We start from the raw sequence: 21,859 nt of genomic DNA on the forward strand, positions 1-21,859 counted from the left end.
CACACGTGCACACACACACACACACGTACACACACACACACACACAGTCACTTACCATCATCATGTAGGTTTTAAACTTGTAGATATGAATCCACACAAAAACACTCAAACTTCTTGTCATGTAAAAAAGCCTTTTTAAATAAAAAATCTATAAAAAAATATATTTATACAAAAAATAGTATAAATATATTTTTAATTTATTGTTATTGAACAATTCATGTTCAATGTCCAGTTAATTAATGATAATTTTATTTAAAAAAATATTTGATTATATAATGTATGTTCATATTTCTATTTATTCTAAATACAGCACTGATCCTCTTTCTGGACACAGACATACATCACACTCAGTCACACTCACAGTCCACCCCAGTCAGTCTGTCTTAATCCTGATAAGGTTATTCAGAGTGTGCAGGTGGATCTGAACTGAAATGGGAAGTGTAGTGTCTGGGGGTGTCTGGGGGACTGGGTAATAAACTGATGACTCATATAAAACTCAGACAGTGGGGACAGTACGGGTGGGCGATACAAAGCTGCCCACGATACAACTTCATACTACAACTTCATACAATATCGCCATTGTGCGACTGACGCAGCACTGATGTCACCCCAGCTTCTGCAGCCGCACATTACTAAGCAGTTCTGTGCACACGGAGGGCGTGTGCTGTGTGAGGGTACAGGCGTGTGTGAGGGTGGTGAATTTTGCACTATTGTAATTTTTCGTACGCACTTTTTAATGCACAACAGTGAGCTTAGTGTACAGACCATGCTGTTTAACATGCTCTGATATACAGTGTGGGAATTTGGGGCATGTATAATAAGATGTGTGTGTGTGTCTGACACTGACATTTATCCATAGCATATCCAGGGCACTTATATTTTAATCCACCTATCTCTCTATTTCTATCCAGCATCCATCCACCAATATTTTCATCCATCTAGCCTCACATCCCCCAATTTTTACATCCATCTAGCCACCCAGCCATTCAACCACCAATTTTTACATCCATCCATCCATCCACCCATCCATCCATCCAGCATCCATTAACCAATTTTTCCATCCATCTATCCATCCATCCACCAATTTTTCCATCCATCTAGCCACCCATCCATTTAACCACCAATTTTTCCATCCATCTAGCCTCACATCCCCCAATTTTTACATCCATCTAGCCACCCAGCCATTCAACCACCAATTTTTACATCCATCCATCCATCCATCCACCCATCCATCCATCCAGCCATCCAACCACCAATTTTTCCATTCATCTAGCCATTCATCCATCCAACCACCAATTCTTCCATCCAGCCATCCCATCCACCCATTTTCCCATCCATCTAGCCACACATCAATTCAACCACCAATTTTTCCTCCATCCAGCCACTCATCCACCAATTTTTCCATCCATCTAGCCACCCAGCCATTCAACCACCAAATTTTCCATCCATCCATCCATCCATCCATCCATCCACCGATTTTTTTATCCATCTAACCATCCATCCATACAACCACCAATTTTTCCAATCATCTATCCATCCATCCACCAATTTCAGTGTACTTAATACTATCACGTGACTGCATGTGTGTATGTGATGTGTTACCTCCATGTCTCCGGTACTGGCCGTGTCAGTGCGGCTCCCCCCGTTGGTGTCTCGTGAGCGGGGTGGTTTCCAGGTCCTCTCCTGGGTGGTGCGGTTGTAGTAGAAATGCCTCCCGCTCAGGTCTTTGTGGGTCTCCCAGTCACCCAGTACATGCAGGGGGGAGGAGGAGGGGATGGGGGGCAGAGAGGACTGGGAGATCTTCAGCTCCTGCAGGTTAGTGTAGACTGGGGAGTCCGACCGGCCCGGTCCAGTTGGGGACACCGTCTAAAGGACAGAGAGAGAGAGAGAGTGACTACAGTTACTTTATGGAACTGGCAGATTTTTTTTGTTGCATATCAAAATATGTCGAAAAGATAAAAAAAAAAAAAAAAAACTTTTTGGCTGAATAAGAGGAAAGACTAAATCATTTAAATTAAACCAATTATTAATTTAAGTCAAGTTGAGGTGTTTCCTGTAACATTAAAAACAACATTAGGGAGACTGCATGTAAATCTAACAAACTGCAGGTTTAAGTTAATTTGTATTCATGATCTAAAATCACAAATAAATTACATGAATATAAAACATTCAGCAACACTTAAAACAATTTTATCAGTTTAATACCTCTTCACATACTGTCTGTATGCTGTGATATTAGCTGGGCAAACTAATATTAGTTTTTTTCTTTATAAAGAGACTGCATGCATTTCTCTGTGTAAATTTCAAGTTAGCTACAAATGACTTTAGTAGCCCTGCTGTGGTAAATCTTTGACTAGAGTAGCACTACAGAGGTAGCTACCTAAATGTATGACTACAGTGCACAGCTAAAGTAAACTTATGAGTAGATATAGTACTTAATGTGCACTAATGAGGTAAATTTAGGATAAAAATAACACTACTTATTAAAATGTATGACAAAAAATAAACTGCTGAGGTGGCTAGCTAGCTTAATGTGCACTGCTGAAATTATTTCATGATTAGAATAGCACTGTTGAGGTCAATGTAAGGGTAGTATCGTTATTATTTTTTGCTTAAAAAGCAAGACAGAAATAGACGCAGGCTATTTAATTTATTAAGTGGTAAATAAATAATAATTAAAAAAAACATTTTGATTTTGAGTGTTCTGCCTTTGGTCATATATTCCATTTTGATAAGTTTTAGACAAAAAAAGATTTTTTTTTTCCAAGGCATTAAGACTCATTGAACCATTTAAAGCACTTTAATATTCAAGAGTGTGCTTCTAACATGCACAAAAAGGCTAAGGCAAATTCCTAACCCCTGATTCAGGCAAAGGCATCTGTAAAACAACATTTAATTTGCTCTGTGAACAGATTGTAAAGTGATCCAAAACTCTGCTCCGATCAGGCCAAGGAATGTCTATTAATTCTGCTGCTGCTGCAAACAGAGCCAAGCACTGACTGAACCTACAAACAGCTTACAGATAGAAACTCTGAATACCATTTAATAACCAGAGAAACACATGCAGAAACCCCTACTCTGCAGGGAAGTTTAAACATGGGGATGGCGAGACAAAACGTGAGGCCACTCGCAGAGCTACCTGGCAACAGGAAGGAAGTGCTGCTGTGGAAACCAGACTTCACATGGCCTAGAGAAACATTTCAACACAATATGTCCATCTGCAACTGGACTCGCTGTGCTCGACACGGATTATCCTCAAGTTTCAAAGAGAGAGACATTGAGCAAATATTACCACCAGGGTTAGAAAACATAACATCCAGTTCAACTAAAGGGAAAACTGACTAAAACTGAAAAATGTTCTCAAATTATAACATTTTTAAAGGTCAATATGTAATTTTCTCTGCATGGTTTTGAGTAAGTTTGTTGCATGTGACATACCAAGAACCGCAAAGACCGTTGTGTTCTCCCTCAGTGTAAAACCAGCCCCAAATTAGGCCTGGAAAATGGGACAATACCAAAAAAAACAAAGTAAATTTAATAACATGTCTTAACAGAGTCAAAGCAGGAGTCGAAGAAATTAAATATGATTCCAACTGATGCTAGCATGCCCTAACTGTTACTATTTCTTTTGAAAACAGTCTAGCTTATCTCTGGTAGCTAGGCAAGCTAGTGGGGGAAAGGCTAAAAGCTAACCTGGATACAAAGAGACCAGTAACACTATCTTATAAGACTTTCCAAGACTAAGGAATAATCACCAAAATGTATTAGTTCTCTTGTTACAATGTTAAATGTTAATAAGTTGACTTTGCGGGAAGGGATGCCCACAGCAGGGGTATGTTTTATTTGGTACCGTTTTTTTTTTTTTTTTTTTTTTTTTTTTTTTTAGTAAAGGGCCAGGGTTCATAGACTTCTTAACCAATAAATTTCCATGATTTTCTCATAACATTTCCATGCCTTCATGGAAAATTTTCATACGATTTTAAAATATCGGAGCAGACATGGACAATAAAACCAAAAATTAACTAAAACTGTAATCAGAATGAATTATAGTAGGCCAAAATTCCATCTGATAAAATGTTGACACACATGCTTAATAATAAGCCTAATAAAATGTGCGTCAGATCTTGAGAGCTACATTGTGTAGGGCTAAATTACTGAATAAATTCTGATCGGATGTATTTATTAGCTCAAAATTGATTTTCTCCATCGATAAACTAAAACACAAAGATTTGTCATCCAAATATTCATGTTTTTTCCAAAACTTCCTGGGTATTTTTATTTTTCCAAAACTTATCCAGGCCTATTTTCAAATGCCATGACTTTACAAACCCTAAAGAGTTGATCAAGAAATAATATTTAGTCTAAAATTTAAAGCTTAAAATGGGGCTTTTGATCACTACTGTTAGATTTAGTGTTGATGTGTGTGTGAATGACATGTGTATTGGACGTTTATGGAAATACGGAACAGAGAGAACCAATATTGGACACAACATTTAATTGCCAAATAAAGGGTGATTTCATATTTTACTGGGCAGTTGGCAACCCTACTTGTATAGTTTTCTATACACCCAAAGATGTTTTCACAATCACATTCCACACTCCAATCTTTGCAGTCACTCAACCCACACACACTGGCGAGGAGCAGCAGCCAATCGCTTACAGCATACTCTCAACCGAAAACAACTGTCCACCTGGAGGACCAGATCCGACACTAAGGCACTGAGCCAGGACAAAGTGCCAATCCATTTATGCACACACTTTTCTGGGCAAATTAGAGTATTCAATTAAACTAATCTCCATGTTTTTGGGCTGTAGGTGTATGCCATGCATACATGGTAACTCACCCAGATAAGGACCCCAGTGCAGGAGAAGAATGTGCTTACCACTTTTCCCCCCCAAATGCCTAAAATGCAAATCAGCCTGTTTAAATCTATGGCAATAACAGGCCTGTTAACCCCTTATGCTCTTAAAATTTGATCATATACTAAGATACACTAAGGCCTGTTGATAAATCTGTTATCGACTTTGTGTTTGTTTTATTTATGTAGGAGATTTTATGTCTGAACATCCTTAATGTGTATGTAATCTGCAAATTCAAATATTATTATGGCTTTTCATTACCATTTATTACCACATTGGCTTAAAATAGTTCCAAAATTAAAATAGCATTGTAAACTGTTTATTGGGGCAGACCTACACTAAGGATAACTGATCAGTAAGTGCATGCAAATCAATGCAAACTGTCAGAGCTGCTCCTAGGTTATACCAGTGAAAAGAAAAACAGGTACTACCAGTGTTCCCACAAAGTTTAAACACTTAACATATGCACTCTTCTGCATTTTTAACAAGAAATAAACAGCAAGAAGAAGAAGAAGAATGTCAGCTGATGAAACTCTATTATCAGAACTCACCAGCTTCAGCATGAAACAGAGAATTCTTCAGAAAACAGAAACGTGATTTTACGAAACAGAAGAACAGAGAACTCACAGAGACAAAGCTGCTGCAGATGAAGGAAGAGTGAACAAGAGTATAAAGACGTTTTAGAAAGACAGTGAGAGGAGCACTAAGCAGTGTGAACACTTGTTTGAACATCACATACTGTGGCGCTGCATTCATCACAGCAGGCTTCAGCAGGCCAAGCAGCAGTGCAGTGCTCCTCTGGCGTCGGCCATTGTGAACGGAGCGGAAAAGAAAACACAGCGCACAATCCAAACACACTCCCCACCATCAGATTACACCCTGAACGACAGACAGTGCAGGGACAGAAATAGCCTGTTCTTACATCAGCCCTACAGCGTGCGCAGACACCAGCCAGCAACAAGCCAATAGTCTCTAATCGTCGATGACTTACTGCTGGGTGTGTGTGTGCGCGTTAGTGTGTTAGTGATAGTTTGCTTGAGTGTGTTTCTGTAACTGGTAGCCTGAATTACTCAGATCCAGGATCAGATTAAAGTCTCCTGAATGAAAGTGATAGCGTGGAAATGAGGGCTGCATAATATCAATCAATTGTCACTTATTATCACAATATTGATTTAGCGATAATGCTAAAATTTAAACAAATGGTTTTAATGTGTCCTGAACAATCACAGTTCCAGGTGAGTGTTCTGTGGATGTTTTGAGATATATTTATGTAATTAATACAGGGGTTGGTCAATGAAACTAAAACAATAATTTATTGTTCCCACGGACAGTTCTGGTGGAAACAGGAGAGTTCACATTGAATTCTGCCGTAATTTGGGCAGCCGTGGTTTTATGTTTTTTGGATACAATCCGGGTTAGCACCCGAACATCCCTTTCAGACAGCTTCCTCTTACAGCATCCACAGTTAATCCTGTTGGATGTGGTTGGTCCTTCTTGGTGGTATGCTGACATTACCCTGGATACCGTGGCTCTTGATACATCACAAAGACTTGCTGTCTTGGTCACAGATGCTCCAGCAAGACGTGCACCAACAATTTGTCCTCTTTTGAACTCTGGTATGTCGCCCATAATGTTGTGTGCATTGCAATATTTTGAGCATAACTGTGCTCTTATCCTCTAATTGAACCTTCACACTCTGCTCTTACTGGTGCAATTTGCAATTAATGAAGATTGGTCACCAGGCTGCTCCAATTTAGCCATGAAACCTCCCACACTAAAAAAAAAAAAAAAACGACTAGAACACCATAGCACCTGGCAAGCACTGTAACCTTTTAGCAATATCTTTTTAGTCACCTGGGACACTAAGCCACTTACCACTTACTTTTGCAGGCTACTTAGGATATCACAGCAACCACCAAGTAATACCATAGTAACCAGCAACAGGCAGGGATACCATCGCAAACCACTTGGCAACACAGGCAACTAGGCAACATTTTTGAATATTGAGAACGATATTATACCCTAAAATATCACCCACCCTAATTGTTAGACATCAGGGTACTACTTTTTTTTTTTTTAGCAAAAGAAAAATTCACACTGTTCTCATTTCTCATTATATATCTACTAGAGACAGATTATATCTGTCCAGTATCATTGATTTTACTGTAATCCTGGATATATGGAGATATTTGAGTGCATTATTATCATGACATTTTGGATCATTGACTTCTGTTACAAATCTGATAAAATTCTTGTATTTTATTATATCTCAGTTAGGGGTGTGCCGTATCATATCGTATGCAATAATAAATTAAAATGTTCATTTTGTTGCAATAGTGTATTCTTGTTTTAATTCAGTGTTATGTCATATCGCCAAGAGTATCGTTATTGTGAAAATACCATAAAATATCGTTATGTTATTTGAGGGCCATATCACCCATCCTTAGTGATAGCGCTAATACACTGTCTGTATCACGCAGCCAAGTGGAGATCCATAATTACAAACAGCAACCCAAGCACTTTCTCAAATGCCGGAAGCTCTGGGCTAGTGATTTCCGGCAGGTGGCATATTTGAGAAGTAGGATTCGGTTGAATCCAGGCTTTTTTACAGGCGGAAACACATGGAGCTTCCTGTCAAACTGAAATAACACCACATGCCTTGATAATGGACTCCATGCTCAATTCTTCAATATCCTGAATGACGACGTGGCACAGCGTTCCGAAAGAGAGAAACTCCAGACCTTTCATTTCTCGTCTCTCCTCTGGGGAAAATAGTGAATTTGTTTGTTCATTCTTCAATCTGTTAGTGTCGATTTAAATAATCTGTTGCTGGAGTTCAGTTTACAGCACTGCACAGTTATCTGGTTATACATTAACACACCTAGTTTTTAAGAGAAAAAGTATTTTGCTTGGAGTAAGAACTTGATCCGGTCTCGATACGACCCGAAAATATCACATATACTCCTTTTATTTGAGCTAAACTGCTGATAAGGCGCCTTTTAATCTGATATATTGCCAGATAATGCTTACTACCACAGCTATGAGCAAACACTGTATATGTACTATGCTGTTTACACGTGCAGTCTGTGCTGCGTTCACTGCATCTGTGCTGCACGTCCCATTAAAAACATGGTTTTAAAAGTGTAGTGTTTCAGCATTCGCTGTTAAAGCAGCTTTAAACTGCACAGATATACATGCTGAAACACAGAATCTTCTCGCTATATTTACCTTTTTGCTCCCATGTCAGACAGCTCTGACCAATTAGAGGAAACAATGTGCTTACATGCTTTACATGGTGCATTTATGTTTGTGCCTGTGTGAAACCAAACCAAACAGAGGGAGAAAACACCAGAGAAGTACAGGTGTGAAAACGCCCTTAGTTTAGTTAGTAGGGGTGGGGAATCTCAGGGAATATGATATTATCACAATACTTTGCCAATGACACTGTGATACTTGATGTATTGCAACACAATTCTTAGGAAGTTTAGAGTGTCTATGTTTTTTTTTTTTATCTATGATGCCACATACCTATACAACAATACAAAACATTAGTACAATAAATATAGATTTTCTCACCCCTGTTATTAGCTAAACTGTGTACAGTCAATAGTCCTTTATCATTTACGCATTGGCTGTTTTTTATGCTGTTTATTATAGTTTTCACTCATGTAAATCACTTGTGAAATGCATTTGGATATGAAATGTCATATGCAAATAAACTTGCCTTGCCCCACACACACATAAACTGAGTCAACAACTCCTTCAGCATACCAAACTCCCATGAATAAATAAACTATATGGACAAAAGTATTGGGACACCTGTTCATTTATTGCTTTTTTCTGAAATCAAGGGTATTAATAAGACTTAGACCCAATCCCATTTCACCCCTTGGCCATACTACCACTTACCACTACCCCTTGTTTTCGAGTGTAACCTTTCCCCTTGAAACAGAGTTATGAGAGGAAGTGGTGAAATCCTCCACTCTAAGAATTGGGAAAACCCTTTAAGCACACAGTAAGTCATCAGGAGAGCTAAAGTTCAGTAACCTAGCTGCTGCTGTTTAACTAGTTAACTTTTGGGTTTATTGTATGTCTTCAGAAAGGGGGGAGATGGTGCAGAAATTAATTATTATTCTGCATTTCTTAATTTCTCTGTGATGGGGAGCTGAAATTAGCTTTAATTAGCTTCTATTTTATTTTATTTTTCCATGCTGCCTTAAATGCTGCAGCCCCTGCTGTCTGTTGCACCATTTAAAGGTGGAATAGGAAAGTTAGCTAGCTAGCCAGCTACTGAGACAAACTACTAGCGACCTTTTTCATGCTTGTTATGGAGAATTTGACCATAAAACACTGAAACTACACATTAAACTATGGTAATATAGTGCTAATCATCACTTTTTACAAGTAAAAATATTTACATTTGTGGGTTTCTTACCAGTGATTCTCATACCACTTCATTTGAAGTGTGCCTCTAAAACAATCTCAGTTCGAAGGACTAACAAGCCCTAACCCTTCCGCCTAACCTACCCCTCCACCCTAATGAGTAAAAACAGAGGGCTAGGGACAAGGGGTGAAATGGGATTGGGCCATTATCCTGTCTGTACTGTTTTGTACTAATAACTATTACTACTAAAAACTATTTTTTACATTGATTTGATTACATTTGGATTGAACATCATTTTACAGAACAATTTCTAATGCCTGGCATTGGGCATAGTGCCAACCAGGTAAATATGATAATGCTTATCTGCTCCAGAGAGTCCTATTCTATTAGAAGCACTAGACAATGGGTTTGTGTGCATTTGCACATCTCTGTGAGCAATGGATGCAACTTAAAAACAGCTGAATGCATTCATTAGAAAGTCCACAAACATTTGAATATATAGTGAAAGATACACAGACAGGGATTAAGCCTAGTCTTAATCCCCCACTACACAGCATTTTGAATGTAGATTCTCCAATGAACAGAAAATATAGTCCACAACTAGGTTTAATCCCTGTCTGCAAAACTGACCCATTTGCATTGCAAATTGTTTTAGAGTTGTTATAAAGATGTTACAAAAGCGTTCATTGAGTGATGCCATTTTTAGCTTCCTAAAGAACCATATTAAAAAGAGATAGGGGTACAGCTTTAATAGAAGTTAAAAAAAAGGTTAATTTAAAGGATCCTGGCTAGTGTAAAGGTTCTTCAAAAGTAAACACTGTAAAGTGTGAAGGAACCGTAGTGTGTAAACTGTCCCAAAACATCCAAACAACTAAGAGAAAGTAGAGCATTAGCATGAAGCAGCAGCAGCACAAGTGAGATGTTCCCATTTATAATATATAGGACAAGCCTGAGGTACAGCAATTTCCTGTATTATACCTTGAAAACTAGCATAAAGATAATGTGTGGCAGATACAAAAAAAAAAGATGATTACTGAACTTCCTACTTGCTAGAATATTAATATCTAAAATATAAAAGACAAAGCAAAAGCAAAATAATGAAACGGCTTCTAAAAAACACTTTATAACTAAAACTATTATAGATTTATCCCAATTCTAACAACATTAGCTGGATTGGTTATAAATATGGTATAATAAATATATCACAACAATATAGAACATTCTGGCATTTGGATTAATGTCTATTGAATACAAACAACAATTATTATCAAAGTTATTGCATTTTAATATCAATAAAACTCAAATTCCATTACTGTTGGTGGTATGAAGTAAAGCTACTTATTTTTTAATTTGCTGACATCTTTACATTTGTTTTAATGTATTTTAAGGCATTTGAATCCTCTTTGATATATATATATATACATATATATATATACTGACCTGTAGTTTAGTTTAAAATATCAACACCATTCCAATTACAATTGTTTTGTCTGATTGTGTTGTGTGGGCTTGTATTTAGCCATGTGGTTTTTCCGTATTCATAGCTAAAATACTATATTTCCATTACGAATGAATGTATTATGTTTCAATCTGTTTGTTTTTTGCTTCACCTTCATTCTCCCATTCCCTCCCATTCATTCATGAGAGCCAGATAGTTTTACATGCCATGGAGTTTCTGAGCTCTGTCAGGTAACTGAGCTCTAATCCACAGTTATACTTACTATATCACTCATCTACTTGTTGTTTTTTCATCCCTCATTCCTCCCACTCATACACACACTTCCACTTCCATCAGGGAATACAAGACTTCAGCTGCACAACTATTCTGTGCTTCCTTCAGGATCATTATAGGATATAAACTGTTACTCAAAGTTTCTGTATCAGCACTGGAACTGAAAAACTGAAAAAATCAGATTGCACTGATACCACTGTCCTCACTTGCCTTAATGCTGTTTTACAGCATACAAAATAAGCAAACTGTAAAGCTTTATAGCTAAATACAACAATGTACAGTTTGTATTTTAATATTACCGTTGGTGTTCCACTGTAGACAAACACTTCTACATCCTCCTCCTGGAGCGGGCTGCAGTGTTTGAAGGTGCTGAAGCTGATCATGCTGACATAAAGCTCCACTGTTCTCTCCGGCCGACCGGCTCCTGCTCCAGTTATACTCAGCCCTACAGTAGCGAAACTACAAGTGTGCCCTCTCTGTCTTTCTGTTTGCCTCTCCCACCCTCTTATACTGCTGACACACACAAACACACACACACACACACACACACACTCCTAAAAGACTCCTAAAAGGAAGTGAAAATGCTGCACCCTCTTGTCTGTCTCTGGATGAAATGAAAACATCAGTGCTGTGTTTACTCTAAACCACAGATACTGAAATAGTGGTCGATACATTCAAATAACATGAAAATTATGCCTCATCCACACACACCCACACACATGTTGTGTAAATAACAGTTTTGTGTACAGTTTCTTTAATTTTGGCCTTGGCATTTGACATTATTTAACACCGTACACATTAGGGCTGCACAATATATTGCTTTAGCATTGATAGGTCAATTATTACATTCATTATTGTGATAAATGATAAGCATTTCTGAGTATATTGTGAATTTAATTAGTGCTTTAAAAACTTTATCTATTGTGTATTGGAAAAAAAATATTTTAAATATAGATTATACTCTTAAAATTCAAAAATGAATGAACCAATAGAAATGCTCCAAAATAACATCCACTGCAAATTGTAAAGGTTTATTCAAGGTTTTCCTATAAAAGTTACATTTATAAAAAGTAATTACAAGCTATTTTCATGGTCTATACTGTATAGATTGTTACATGCTATAGTAGTATGTTTTTGCATCACTGAAAATACATACAAAGTTCAACCATAACATTAGTACCACATGTCAAATCTTTATTAGGTCTTGCGGCTCAAAGTGGCTCAGATCCATATATTTGATGTGTCATCCAGCTTTTAACACATTAACTTCAAGAACTGACTAATATGCACATCTACCCCCTGACAGATGCCACTATAGATACAGATAATCAATATTATCTTCTAATGTAATTGTATCAAGGAATGTTCCTCAAAATCAGAAGTTCTTAACTGCAGTGTAACAGGAGTACAAGAATTTATACTGTCTAAAACACACACACACACAGGCAGATACTTCTAATCTTAAAGCACAGCTGCAGTGAGAAGATTACAGAGAATCAAAGCTGTCACTGAGCGCTAAAACAGACATGCAACTCTAAAAAGAGTTGTGTATAAGTCTGAGTGTGTATACGTGTGTGTGTTCACACACCTGAGTGAAGCTTTGAAATGAGTCATTAATTTTGTGGATGCAGTGTGTCTGTAGCCTCAGAGAGTTTTTGGATTAACGGATGCTAATTAACTCCTTTGTGGTTATATGCCAGTTTTGCTTAAATCACTTATGTACTGTTCCAAATACACAATTGAGGGACACCTCGAAGAGTTAAATCTTGCTTTTGCTGGAGTAACTGTCTCTACTGTCCAGGGAAGACTTGGCTGTGAGAATTTAATTGCACTCTGACACAACACTACTGATGTCTGGATGTTTGATGATCACCTCCCACAACTCATTCCAAAAAAAAAAAATAGATGTAGCTCCATCATTCCAGTGAACACAGTTAGTTCCACAGCTCCACACCTCAATACATCATGCCTGACGTTAAGCATGGTGCCAATAGGTTCATGGGTATGTGCTGCTGAGATTCCTATTCTATTGTCAGTACTTCTCTACAGGGACTACAGAGGCTGTGAGTGTGTGCACAGGAATATCTGTATCTGTGAAAATGAATGTGGCTAAATCATAAACTGTAACATATACACACACCCACACACACCTTTTTCCTTTGTTGAACTAATTTTGTCTGTTACCGTAATTATCTGTTGTTTCGGTAATAAACTGAAATGGGTTTGTTGTTATAGTAATCAGCAGAATGCGGTTCCTCTAAATGGCCACTGGGGGTCTACAGTTGTCTACTGAAGCTAGAATTAGGTGGATTTCTTTGCGAACATGGCAACCTACTACATTCTTACCCCTCCCAAACACACAGAGAGAGAGAGAGAGAGAGAGAGAGAGAGAGAGAGAGAGAGAGAGCACTACAAACTCTGCAGAGTTATTGAGGTTTAGAGTTATGTTCCTTTAGGCACTGATGCTGTGTGTGTGTGTGTGTGTGTGTGTGTGTGTGTGTGTGTGTGTGTTTGTGTGTGTTCCACTGTACACTGCTTGACCGGTGATTGCATAACAGCTCAGGCATGACTGGGTTACGGCAGTGACAGAAGGGGGATGGACAGAGGAAAACAGAGAGAGAGAGAGAGAGAGAGAGAGAGAGAGATGGATGTAAAGAGAGGGAGGGGTGGAGAGAGAGAGAGGGAGAGATGGATGGATGTAAAGAGAGGGAGGGGTGGAGAGAGAGAGAGAGACAGAGAGAGAGAGCAAGGTCATGAGATCAAGGAAGACCCTCTCAATCTCATCACTCACTCATCTTTCATAGTCATTTTTTTATATATTCTTCTATGTCTCAGACTCCTCTTAAATAGCATCTCCACCACTCTCTCTCTACATCTTTGTGTGTGTGTGTGTGTGTGTGTGTGTCTTTGTCCATCTGACTGATAATGGATGGCCAGCTTAACCTACATTTCCACACGACTGCTTACAGTCAGGACACATCCACTCAGACCCCCATTAGCACATCTGTGACATCTCGTACACACACACACGTTCACACACATACACATACACACACACACACACACACACACACACTTTTTCTTATATCCGACCCCTTCTTCACCCTTTAATGTGATAAGACAGGCGTGCGTATGTGTATCTGCAGAGGCCTAGCTGCACTATCAGTGTAGACAGTGTTTAGGCTTTTGCTTTTGTGTACATTTAGGACCACAGGAGAGAGAGAGTGTGTGTGTGTGTGTGTGTGTGTGTGTGTGTGTGTGTGTGTGGGTTGCAGAGGGTGATTTAGTGGGAGTACGTTTAGGTTAACGGTGACTTTTAGCTCCATTTCACACTTCAGTGAGTTTAACTCAGCTCATACTGTGGGTGATGGACGTGCCATTACCCTGAAAGAGAAAGAGAGATAGACAGACAGAAAGAGAAAGGAAAAAAAGAGACCTTCACATCTGCCTTGTTTGGCCCTTATTTAGACTTAAATAGCAGGTGTGAAAGGTGCCACGAACCACAGGAGCAAAAGACTTTGGCAAACTTTGGTTAAACTATTGTTCAGTTTGTTTTACAGTGTGAAAACTATTTTTTAGGTCATTCCGATACTCAAAGTAAGACTTGTTTCTGCAGATACAGAAGTAATTGTAGATTAACTCTTGTTAATGAATAGAAATATAAAGATATCAGAGGGTCATGAACCTTGCCTCAACTTCTGGACTAGACTGATAGACTGAAGGACAGGGAGAGCAAGAGACAGACAAAGAACGAGAAACAAACAGACAGAAACTGACAGAGAGAGCAAGAGTGTGTTTGCGTTGGGGGGTCTTCTAGGTTTTTTAAATAAAACAACCCTTATAAAAACACAAAACACTGTGAAAGGAGTGACGGATATAAGGAAAGAGTGTGTGTGTGTGTGTGTGTGTGTGTGTTTTGAAAGCAAGCTACTACAGAGAGTTTACTACGCTGTTTACTACTGTAGTGCATTAAAAATGCATGAATGTGAAGAACACAGTGGGTGAGAGAGAAACCTGAGGCTATATGCAGTCTGTTTTTCCTTTATCTATCCCTCTCTCCCTGTGTGTATGCAAGAGTATTTGTACTCACAAAACAGCATTTCTAAATTGAATAAACTTAAACAACATAAAATGCGTTTTTAGGCCAAATATCAATTTGTTTTTTTGCCAACTTTGGGATTTTTTTCTTAAAATGTATTAAGCCTGTGTGTAAAAAGTTACTGAAAATATCTGTACATTTGTTGTTTATACTGTAAATGTAGGTTTTACATCATGTTCATATAAAATTGCAAAATGTATGTACAATGTAAGTGTATAGATTTTTTTGCTAACCTGTGCTAGTGCAATGTGATACATTATTTTTATTTTATTTGTCTTATTTTTCAATTTGCCTTTTTTTGCCAATTATTTCAGGTCATTGAATATTTAAGGGAAACCTACTTTTTATTTCTTATGTTTAGAAACTTAAAACAGTATAACCTTTCCAAATAAAACACTTCTAAATGCTTAAAACCCTATATTCAGTTTAAAACCGATTCAACGCTGACATTTAGAGCAGATACACTGAAGCTCTCATTATCTCACGCTCCAGATCAGTGGATACGCTGCAGGCTGTGAGCAGAATCACTGATTTCACCCTTAAATGTGATCTGACTTCCAGAGGGGGCATTTCCATAAGCTTCTGAATTTCTAATACATTTTCATTTCATACATATTCATATAAACCTCAGAGTAAACAGAACAGAGCCTAAATAACTGTAAAAACATGGTTTAACACATCAGTACTTACTAAACACAGACAAAGCCTGTGTACAAATTCACACTTACAGTGAATATAGATGATGAATGCCAGACAGTGAGAGGATTTAGGGCTGATTATAGAACTATAGAACTCTGTGTGTATGTGTATGTGTGTGTGTGTGTGTCTAGGTGTGGGTGTTTAGCCTGAGGGCAGCCAGCTTTGATCCTGACCCCAAATTTATGACAGCAGAAGGTTTGTCCCATCGCAACTGCAAATCCCTTCTCTCTGATTGGCTCTCATTATCCCCCACCACATCTCATCATTAATTATTCATAACTGTAAGATAGTACTCCTGATGAGCCGTTTATGTGTCTGTAATCTCTCGCTGTGTGCACGTGCCCCACATTCACATTCACACACTGCTTTCTAAGAATGTTCTTTTCATTAATTTTGTATTAATATGTACAGTATTTCAGGCATGTTCTTAAATTAATTATTATATATCTTTCTTTTATTTGTCTTCATTTCTTTGTCTGCCAAAATAAAGCTAATAAAGCTAAAAGCTAACCCATATTAAGTTGATATTACTGACGGCAGCTTTTCTAAAGATGAAACAGAATGTCTTTAGTGTTGTGGAAGCTTACGTGATGGCTTTGGTTTTGGTAAACGGTTAGTTGTGGTGTGGCAAAGTAGTTGCAACAGGGGTTATAAGCAGTTGCTAGGTGGTTGCTATAGTGTAGGTACATTGTTTTGTGGTATCCTAGGTGGTTCCCATGGTGTTGCTAAGTGGTGGTTGTGTATGATTTTAATTTTCCAGGTTATTTGAGAATGTCCTTAGTGGTTGCTTTAATTCAGGAACATTATATCCTTGGTGGTTTCCCTGGTGTTTCTAAGTGGTTGCTGTGTTATCACAGATGGGTGCAGTGGTTTTGATTTCAAGGTTGTTTAAGAATTTGCTTGGTGGTTGCTTTAGTTTAGGTACATTGTATCCTTGGTGGGTCCCCTGGTGTTGTTAAGTGGTTCCTAAAGTGTTTCTAAGCAGTTACTAGATGGTTGCTATAGTGTTGCTAAGTGGTTGTTAGGGTACAGTATTTCAGATGGTTTCCATAGCATTGCAAAGTAGTGGCTACAGCAATGCACATTGATTGTCATGGTGTTGCTAAGCAGTTACTAGGATGTTTCTTTTGTGTGGCTAAGTGGTTGCTATGTTATAACAGGTGGGAAAATCCTTTTAGCTTGTTAAGCTAAGTGATTTCAAGATGGTTGCAATTCTGTTGCTAGTTGTTGCTGTGAAGGTTGCTAAAGTGATCTTGAGAACTTGAATCTGAGTTATGCTCTCTAGTCCGTGAAGAGAACCAGAATATTTCCAATAAAATTAAACTGCCTGGAAAAGCCACAAATGTGTGTTTAAATATGTTTTAGGCCACTTTATATACATTTCATATCTATGATTACCTAAACTTCAAGTATCTAATATGCATAAGGGAATGTGTAATGGCTGTGGAGCTTGTTGCTGTTTGTGGTACATGTTGTAAATGCTTATTAGAGCATGCAGGGACAGCAGGGAGCAGCCTTTAGCAGCAGCTGGGGCTACAACACTAATCCCGTCCCATCTGACCTCTAAGATGACCCGTCAACCTAGCCTGAGGCCTCAGCTGAGCAGACACAGACGATCATGAGTACTGAGGGGCAGCACCATGACCTGCTGACCCCTGAACAACAACTGAACAAAGAGAAGATAAAGGAAGAGGAGCAGCAAGACTGCAAACCTGCAAAGTTAAAAGCATTTACTTTAAGGACGGCAATCCCTGAAAACAACTCTTTAAACTGAGACCACCTTTCCCTTCTAAAGTTAGGATTACACACAAAAAAGAAGGCCATCGTTTCCAGCTACACATTAACAATTAATAAGTAAGCACCTCATATACACTTTATGGACAAAGGTAGTGGAATACATTATTCATTCATTCTAATTGTAGCACATTCTGTCAGTAATGTCGAGGAAAGGCTGTCTACCAGTTTTTAGAGCACTGCTCTGAGGATTTGATTGAATACATTGATGAGAATTAATGACGTCCAGGTGTTGGACGATCACTACCTCACCTTATCCCAAAAATATTGAATGGAGAAACATCATTATAGAGAACACAGTTCCACTGTTCATCAAACTTAATGGTGGAAGCTAAAAACTAGGTGTGAAACTTTTTGTGATATATCACATTTTAGCTTTTAAAATATGATTGATAGGTGGCATCAAATATTAATATTTTTATTGAAACATAGGTGCTAAACTCCCTAAGACTAGCTCCCAATTTGATTTGAGCTTCATTACTCCATGTGGTGGAACTTATATGAATAGGATAATCCATTGGTGAAGAATATGGGTTGTTTAATTGTGTAAAACTGACACCAATAAATGGTATTTGATTATGGAGTATTTTAACATCTTCAGTACCACATAAGCTGTGAAGTATCATAGAAAATTGTCTTGTGATATATTGAGTATTGCAGAATCACAGTATTGTGATACCACTGTTATCGTGGGCAACGTATTGTGATATCAAAATGTGAGATGCCCTGTGATTCCCACCTCTTTAAACCCCCTCTAGCCTCCATCCAGCATGAGCTCCATAGTTATATATTTATCTGCTCTGGACGGTCCTATTCTATTGGCAACAGTTCTCCACAGTGGTTAGACTGGTCCATCTTAAAGTGGCTGACTGCATGCATTATAAAGGGCAGTCACAAAGACCATCAAAAAAGCTATGATGAAACTGGCTCTCATCAGGACCGCTCCAAGAAAGGAAGACCAAGAGTTACTTCTGTTGCACAGCTCCCCAGATTAGGTTCATCTAAAGGCTTCGCTGAGTATTTTGGTTTGTTTAACACTTAAGTTACTACAGGGTTCCTTATATGTTCCTTTATATATATATATATTTACAATGCAGGGAAAAAAGAGAAAATCAATAAATGTGAAGGTGCTAGGGGTGGGCAATATTATATTGTATACAATATATCGTGACACAGAAAGATCGTGATATTAAAAATCCATATCGTGATAATAGAGATGTTCTGTCTTAAAAGTAGTCTATTATTTACTGTGAAGCTTTAAGTGTATTTTAGTTTGCAGTTTATATGCATGCACTAAATATTCTGCAATATTTTTTGCTGCATTATATTATATTATGCTATATTATTTATTTTGCCATGTTATGATTATGCTGTTATACTATTATACTATATTCCTGAAATTAATAAATTATTTTTCTGTTTTCCTATATCGCCAAGTATATCGTTATCGCAAAAATACCCTGAAATATCGTGATATTATTTTAGAGCCATATCGCCCACCCCTGGAAGGTGCCCAAAGTATAGGCACCAAAGCATTACACTAATCCATTTATCTCAGCAATATGAGTGTTTTTACCTGAAACAAAGCACCACATATGATTTGAACAGATGCAAATAAACATACATACAGTAAAACGCAACAAGGAATTCTCATTTTTAACTAAGTATGTTATATTCTGTGAGCCAAGAGCTGAAGAACAAAGTGTAGAGATTCCAGATTTCTCCTGGATGCTCCTCAGCCAGCATGTGTATATTATGTTAATGTCCATCAGCAGCTCCCCTGATTTACCACATTTACCAATTTACCAAACCAGGTGTTGATTAATATGATGATAACTGGCAATAACTCTATTAAACTCAGATGAGAGATGAGAGATTAGGAGATGTTGTTTTAATGAAAACTGGGCTGTAAAAGCTGCACTGCTTTGTGTAAAATTGCTGTTTGTATTTATTGTAATGCTGTAATGTGTGTTGCTGGGCTAATAAACACTTACTTCACAGATCAGAAGCTTTTTCTTTACTGAAATTCCAACAGGTGTCTAAAACATTTGCACAATAGTGTATATAACTATATCAAATTAATATATATATAATATAAAGCTGTGTCAACATACTGTAACTGTGTCAACATACTGTACATGACACCCACCAACTTCTCTTCCCTCTATCAGACAGAATTACGGCCATTCCGAAACAGACAGACCTGAGTGGCCTAAGCCGCCTTGCTAACGAGTTAATTCCTCGTTAATTCCTGCTGTGCCATTGGCTGTAGCTAATTACTGGGGCAGTGGATGGCTCTGCTTGGCTGTGATGACGGTAGTGTCGGAAGCAGCACTGTCACTGATGCCGTGGCACGGTCACGGCTCTGGACTTATGTAAAGGTGGCAGAGCCAGGCTGCTCGGCCACTCTACCACGTGGAGGTCAGAAACAGGGTGGCGCACAGCCACAGCCTGGTAAAAACAGCCCCGGGCGAGGTAAACCCAGGACGAGCTTCAGCAATAGCATAACAAGCCATTACCACATGGGGCAAGAGGGCAATTGACCATTTTTACACTAATGCAATAATGAATGGCCTTCTGTTGGGGTCATTATTACAAAAATGATTAAAGCATTCAATATTAATCAATCAATCTGATTGAACTAACTTCAACCATGCTTAAATCTGAGAGTTTACAATTCACTAAACAGCTGCATAACTAACCACAACCCATCACAGAAGCAACATCTCACAGTAACTGAATTGAAAACAAGCTGGAACACCATACCAACCACAAGAGAACTACAGTAGCCACCAAGACATACCATAGCAAAATTATAGGACCCACTTAGCATGGTCAAAACCTTGGTCAGAACCATAGCAACCACCTGAGGCACCTTAACAACCACTTAAAATACCAAAGCAACCACCATGAAGCACCTAAGCAACATTAGAGGGTCCAGTAAGCACAAACAAAACACTTTAAACATTCGTAGAAACCACCTGAACTATCACAGAAACCACCAAGGCACACCATAGCAACATCATTTGACTTAGCATGAACAAAATATTAAACCTTAGAAACCACAAGGGACATTTGAAATTAATCCACTTGAAATAACACAGCAACCACCAATACCCATCTTAGCAACATCACTAGACTTAATTTAGCAATTACCTAGAGCACCTTAGAATCCCCCGAAAAATACCCCCTGAAATCTCATGAACGTAGTGTTAGCACTGCAGGAGTTACAGCTAACAAAGCAGATGGGAATAAATATGAAAGATAGGAACAATTTGAAAGACGCTTATTTTAGAGTGAACAGTCATGTTACACTCTCTCACACAAATGTACACATGGCAGTATCTGTCAGAATGAACCAGAGTCACTTTCAGGCTAATCATGTTACATAGGCAGGTGAGCGCAGTGTTGTCTGAGGACTCTGCTTAGTATTATGTGACATGTATAAATAAAGTTTAAATCAGATCTAATTACAGTGAATAGACCTGAACAGGTTCAACAACTTTATATTGAAAAAGTATTAGACGACTTTATGCTTTAGAACTAAATGTTTATTACTAAAGAATATGAATATAGATAGCCTTGTATGTATAATTTAGACTGATTTACTCATCTGTACTTCTGTGTCCAGTGTCCAGTCTTTCTCAGGCCTCTCTGTGTTCCACTCCCCACAACCTTACAATAATACACTGCCCTCAGATCACTGTTGCAAATCACTGTTATTGGAAGTGCAGAGTATTACATGCAGTTTATACAGCAACACTGCTGGCTTTGAAGCTCATGTTTATCTATGAACACACACAAGATCTTTAATAAAGTTCAGCCAATAGCTACTGCTGACCACTACAAAGACCCTCATACAGCTGCAGCGTGTGTTTCAATGAAGCAGTGGCTGCTTCAGTGGTCCTGCAGATATAAGGATGTTTGTATTATTACTACTTCAGTGGTTAGCCCTGCATTATACACTGCCTGTAAAAAAAGAAAAAAGGTCACAAACACTAATATTTGGTTGGATATATATATAAATTCAAATTTAATAAAGTTGAACTGAACTGAATGCATTCATTATAACGGGTGTCCACAAATATTTAGACATATCATGCAAAATGCTTATTAAAGCAACTCTCTCACCCGTTCTCATCTCCCACACATAAGGAGCCAGTAAGGATTAAGAAAAGCATGCTTTGTCTAGAAGGACTGATAAGGTCCAGCGAAAGTTGTTTGCGTTCTATTTGTTCTAGACAGGACAAATGCACTGGCAGCACATTCTAGAGCTGAGGTCTGCTGCTCG

At 38.2% G+C, this 21,859-nt stretch overlaps 1 protein-coding gene across 9 annotated transcripts in view; it reads right to left on the minus strand.

The window, feature by feature from the left end:
* Window positions 1-21,859, minus strand: part of arhgap12b (Rho GTPase activating protein 12b) — a 96,444-nt gene that overhangs the window by 24,069 nt on the left and 50,516 nt on the right. For 8 of the 9 annotated variants that reach the window (XM_007259668.4, XM_007259666.4, XM_007259665.4 and 5 more), the window contains one exon: window positions 1,603-1,866. In XM_007259668.4, coding sequence (XP_007259730.1) covers window positions 1,603-1,866 — 264 coding nt within the window. Of the gene's footprint in view, window positions 1-1,602; window positions 1,867-11,275; window positions 11,442-21,859 lie in introns of those variants that run through there. The other variant, XM_007259671.4, reaches the window with a different exon arrangement.

The sequence above is a fragment of the Astyanax mexicanus genome, chromosome 15 (genome assembly GCF_023375975.1).
Source record: "Astyanax mexicanus isolate ESR-SI-001 chromosome 15, AstMex3_surface, whole genome shotgun sequence".
In the NCBI taxonomy this organism is placed as follows: Eukaryota; Metazoa; Chordata; class Actinopteri; order Characiformes; family Acestrorhamphidae; genus Astyanax; species Astyanax mexicanus.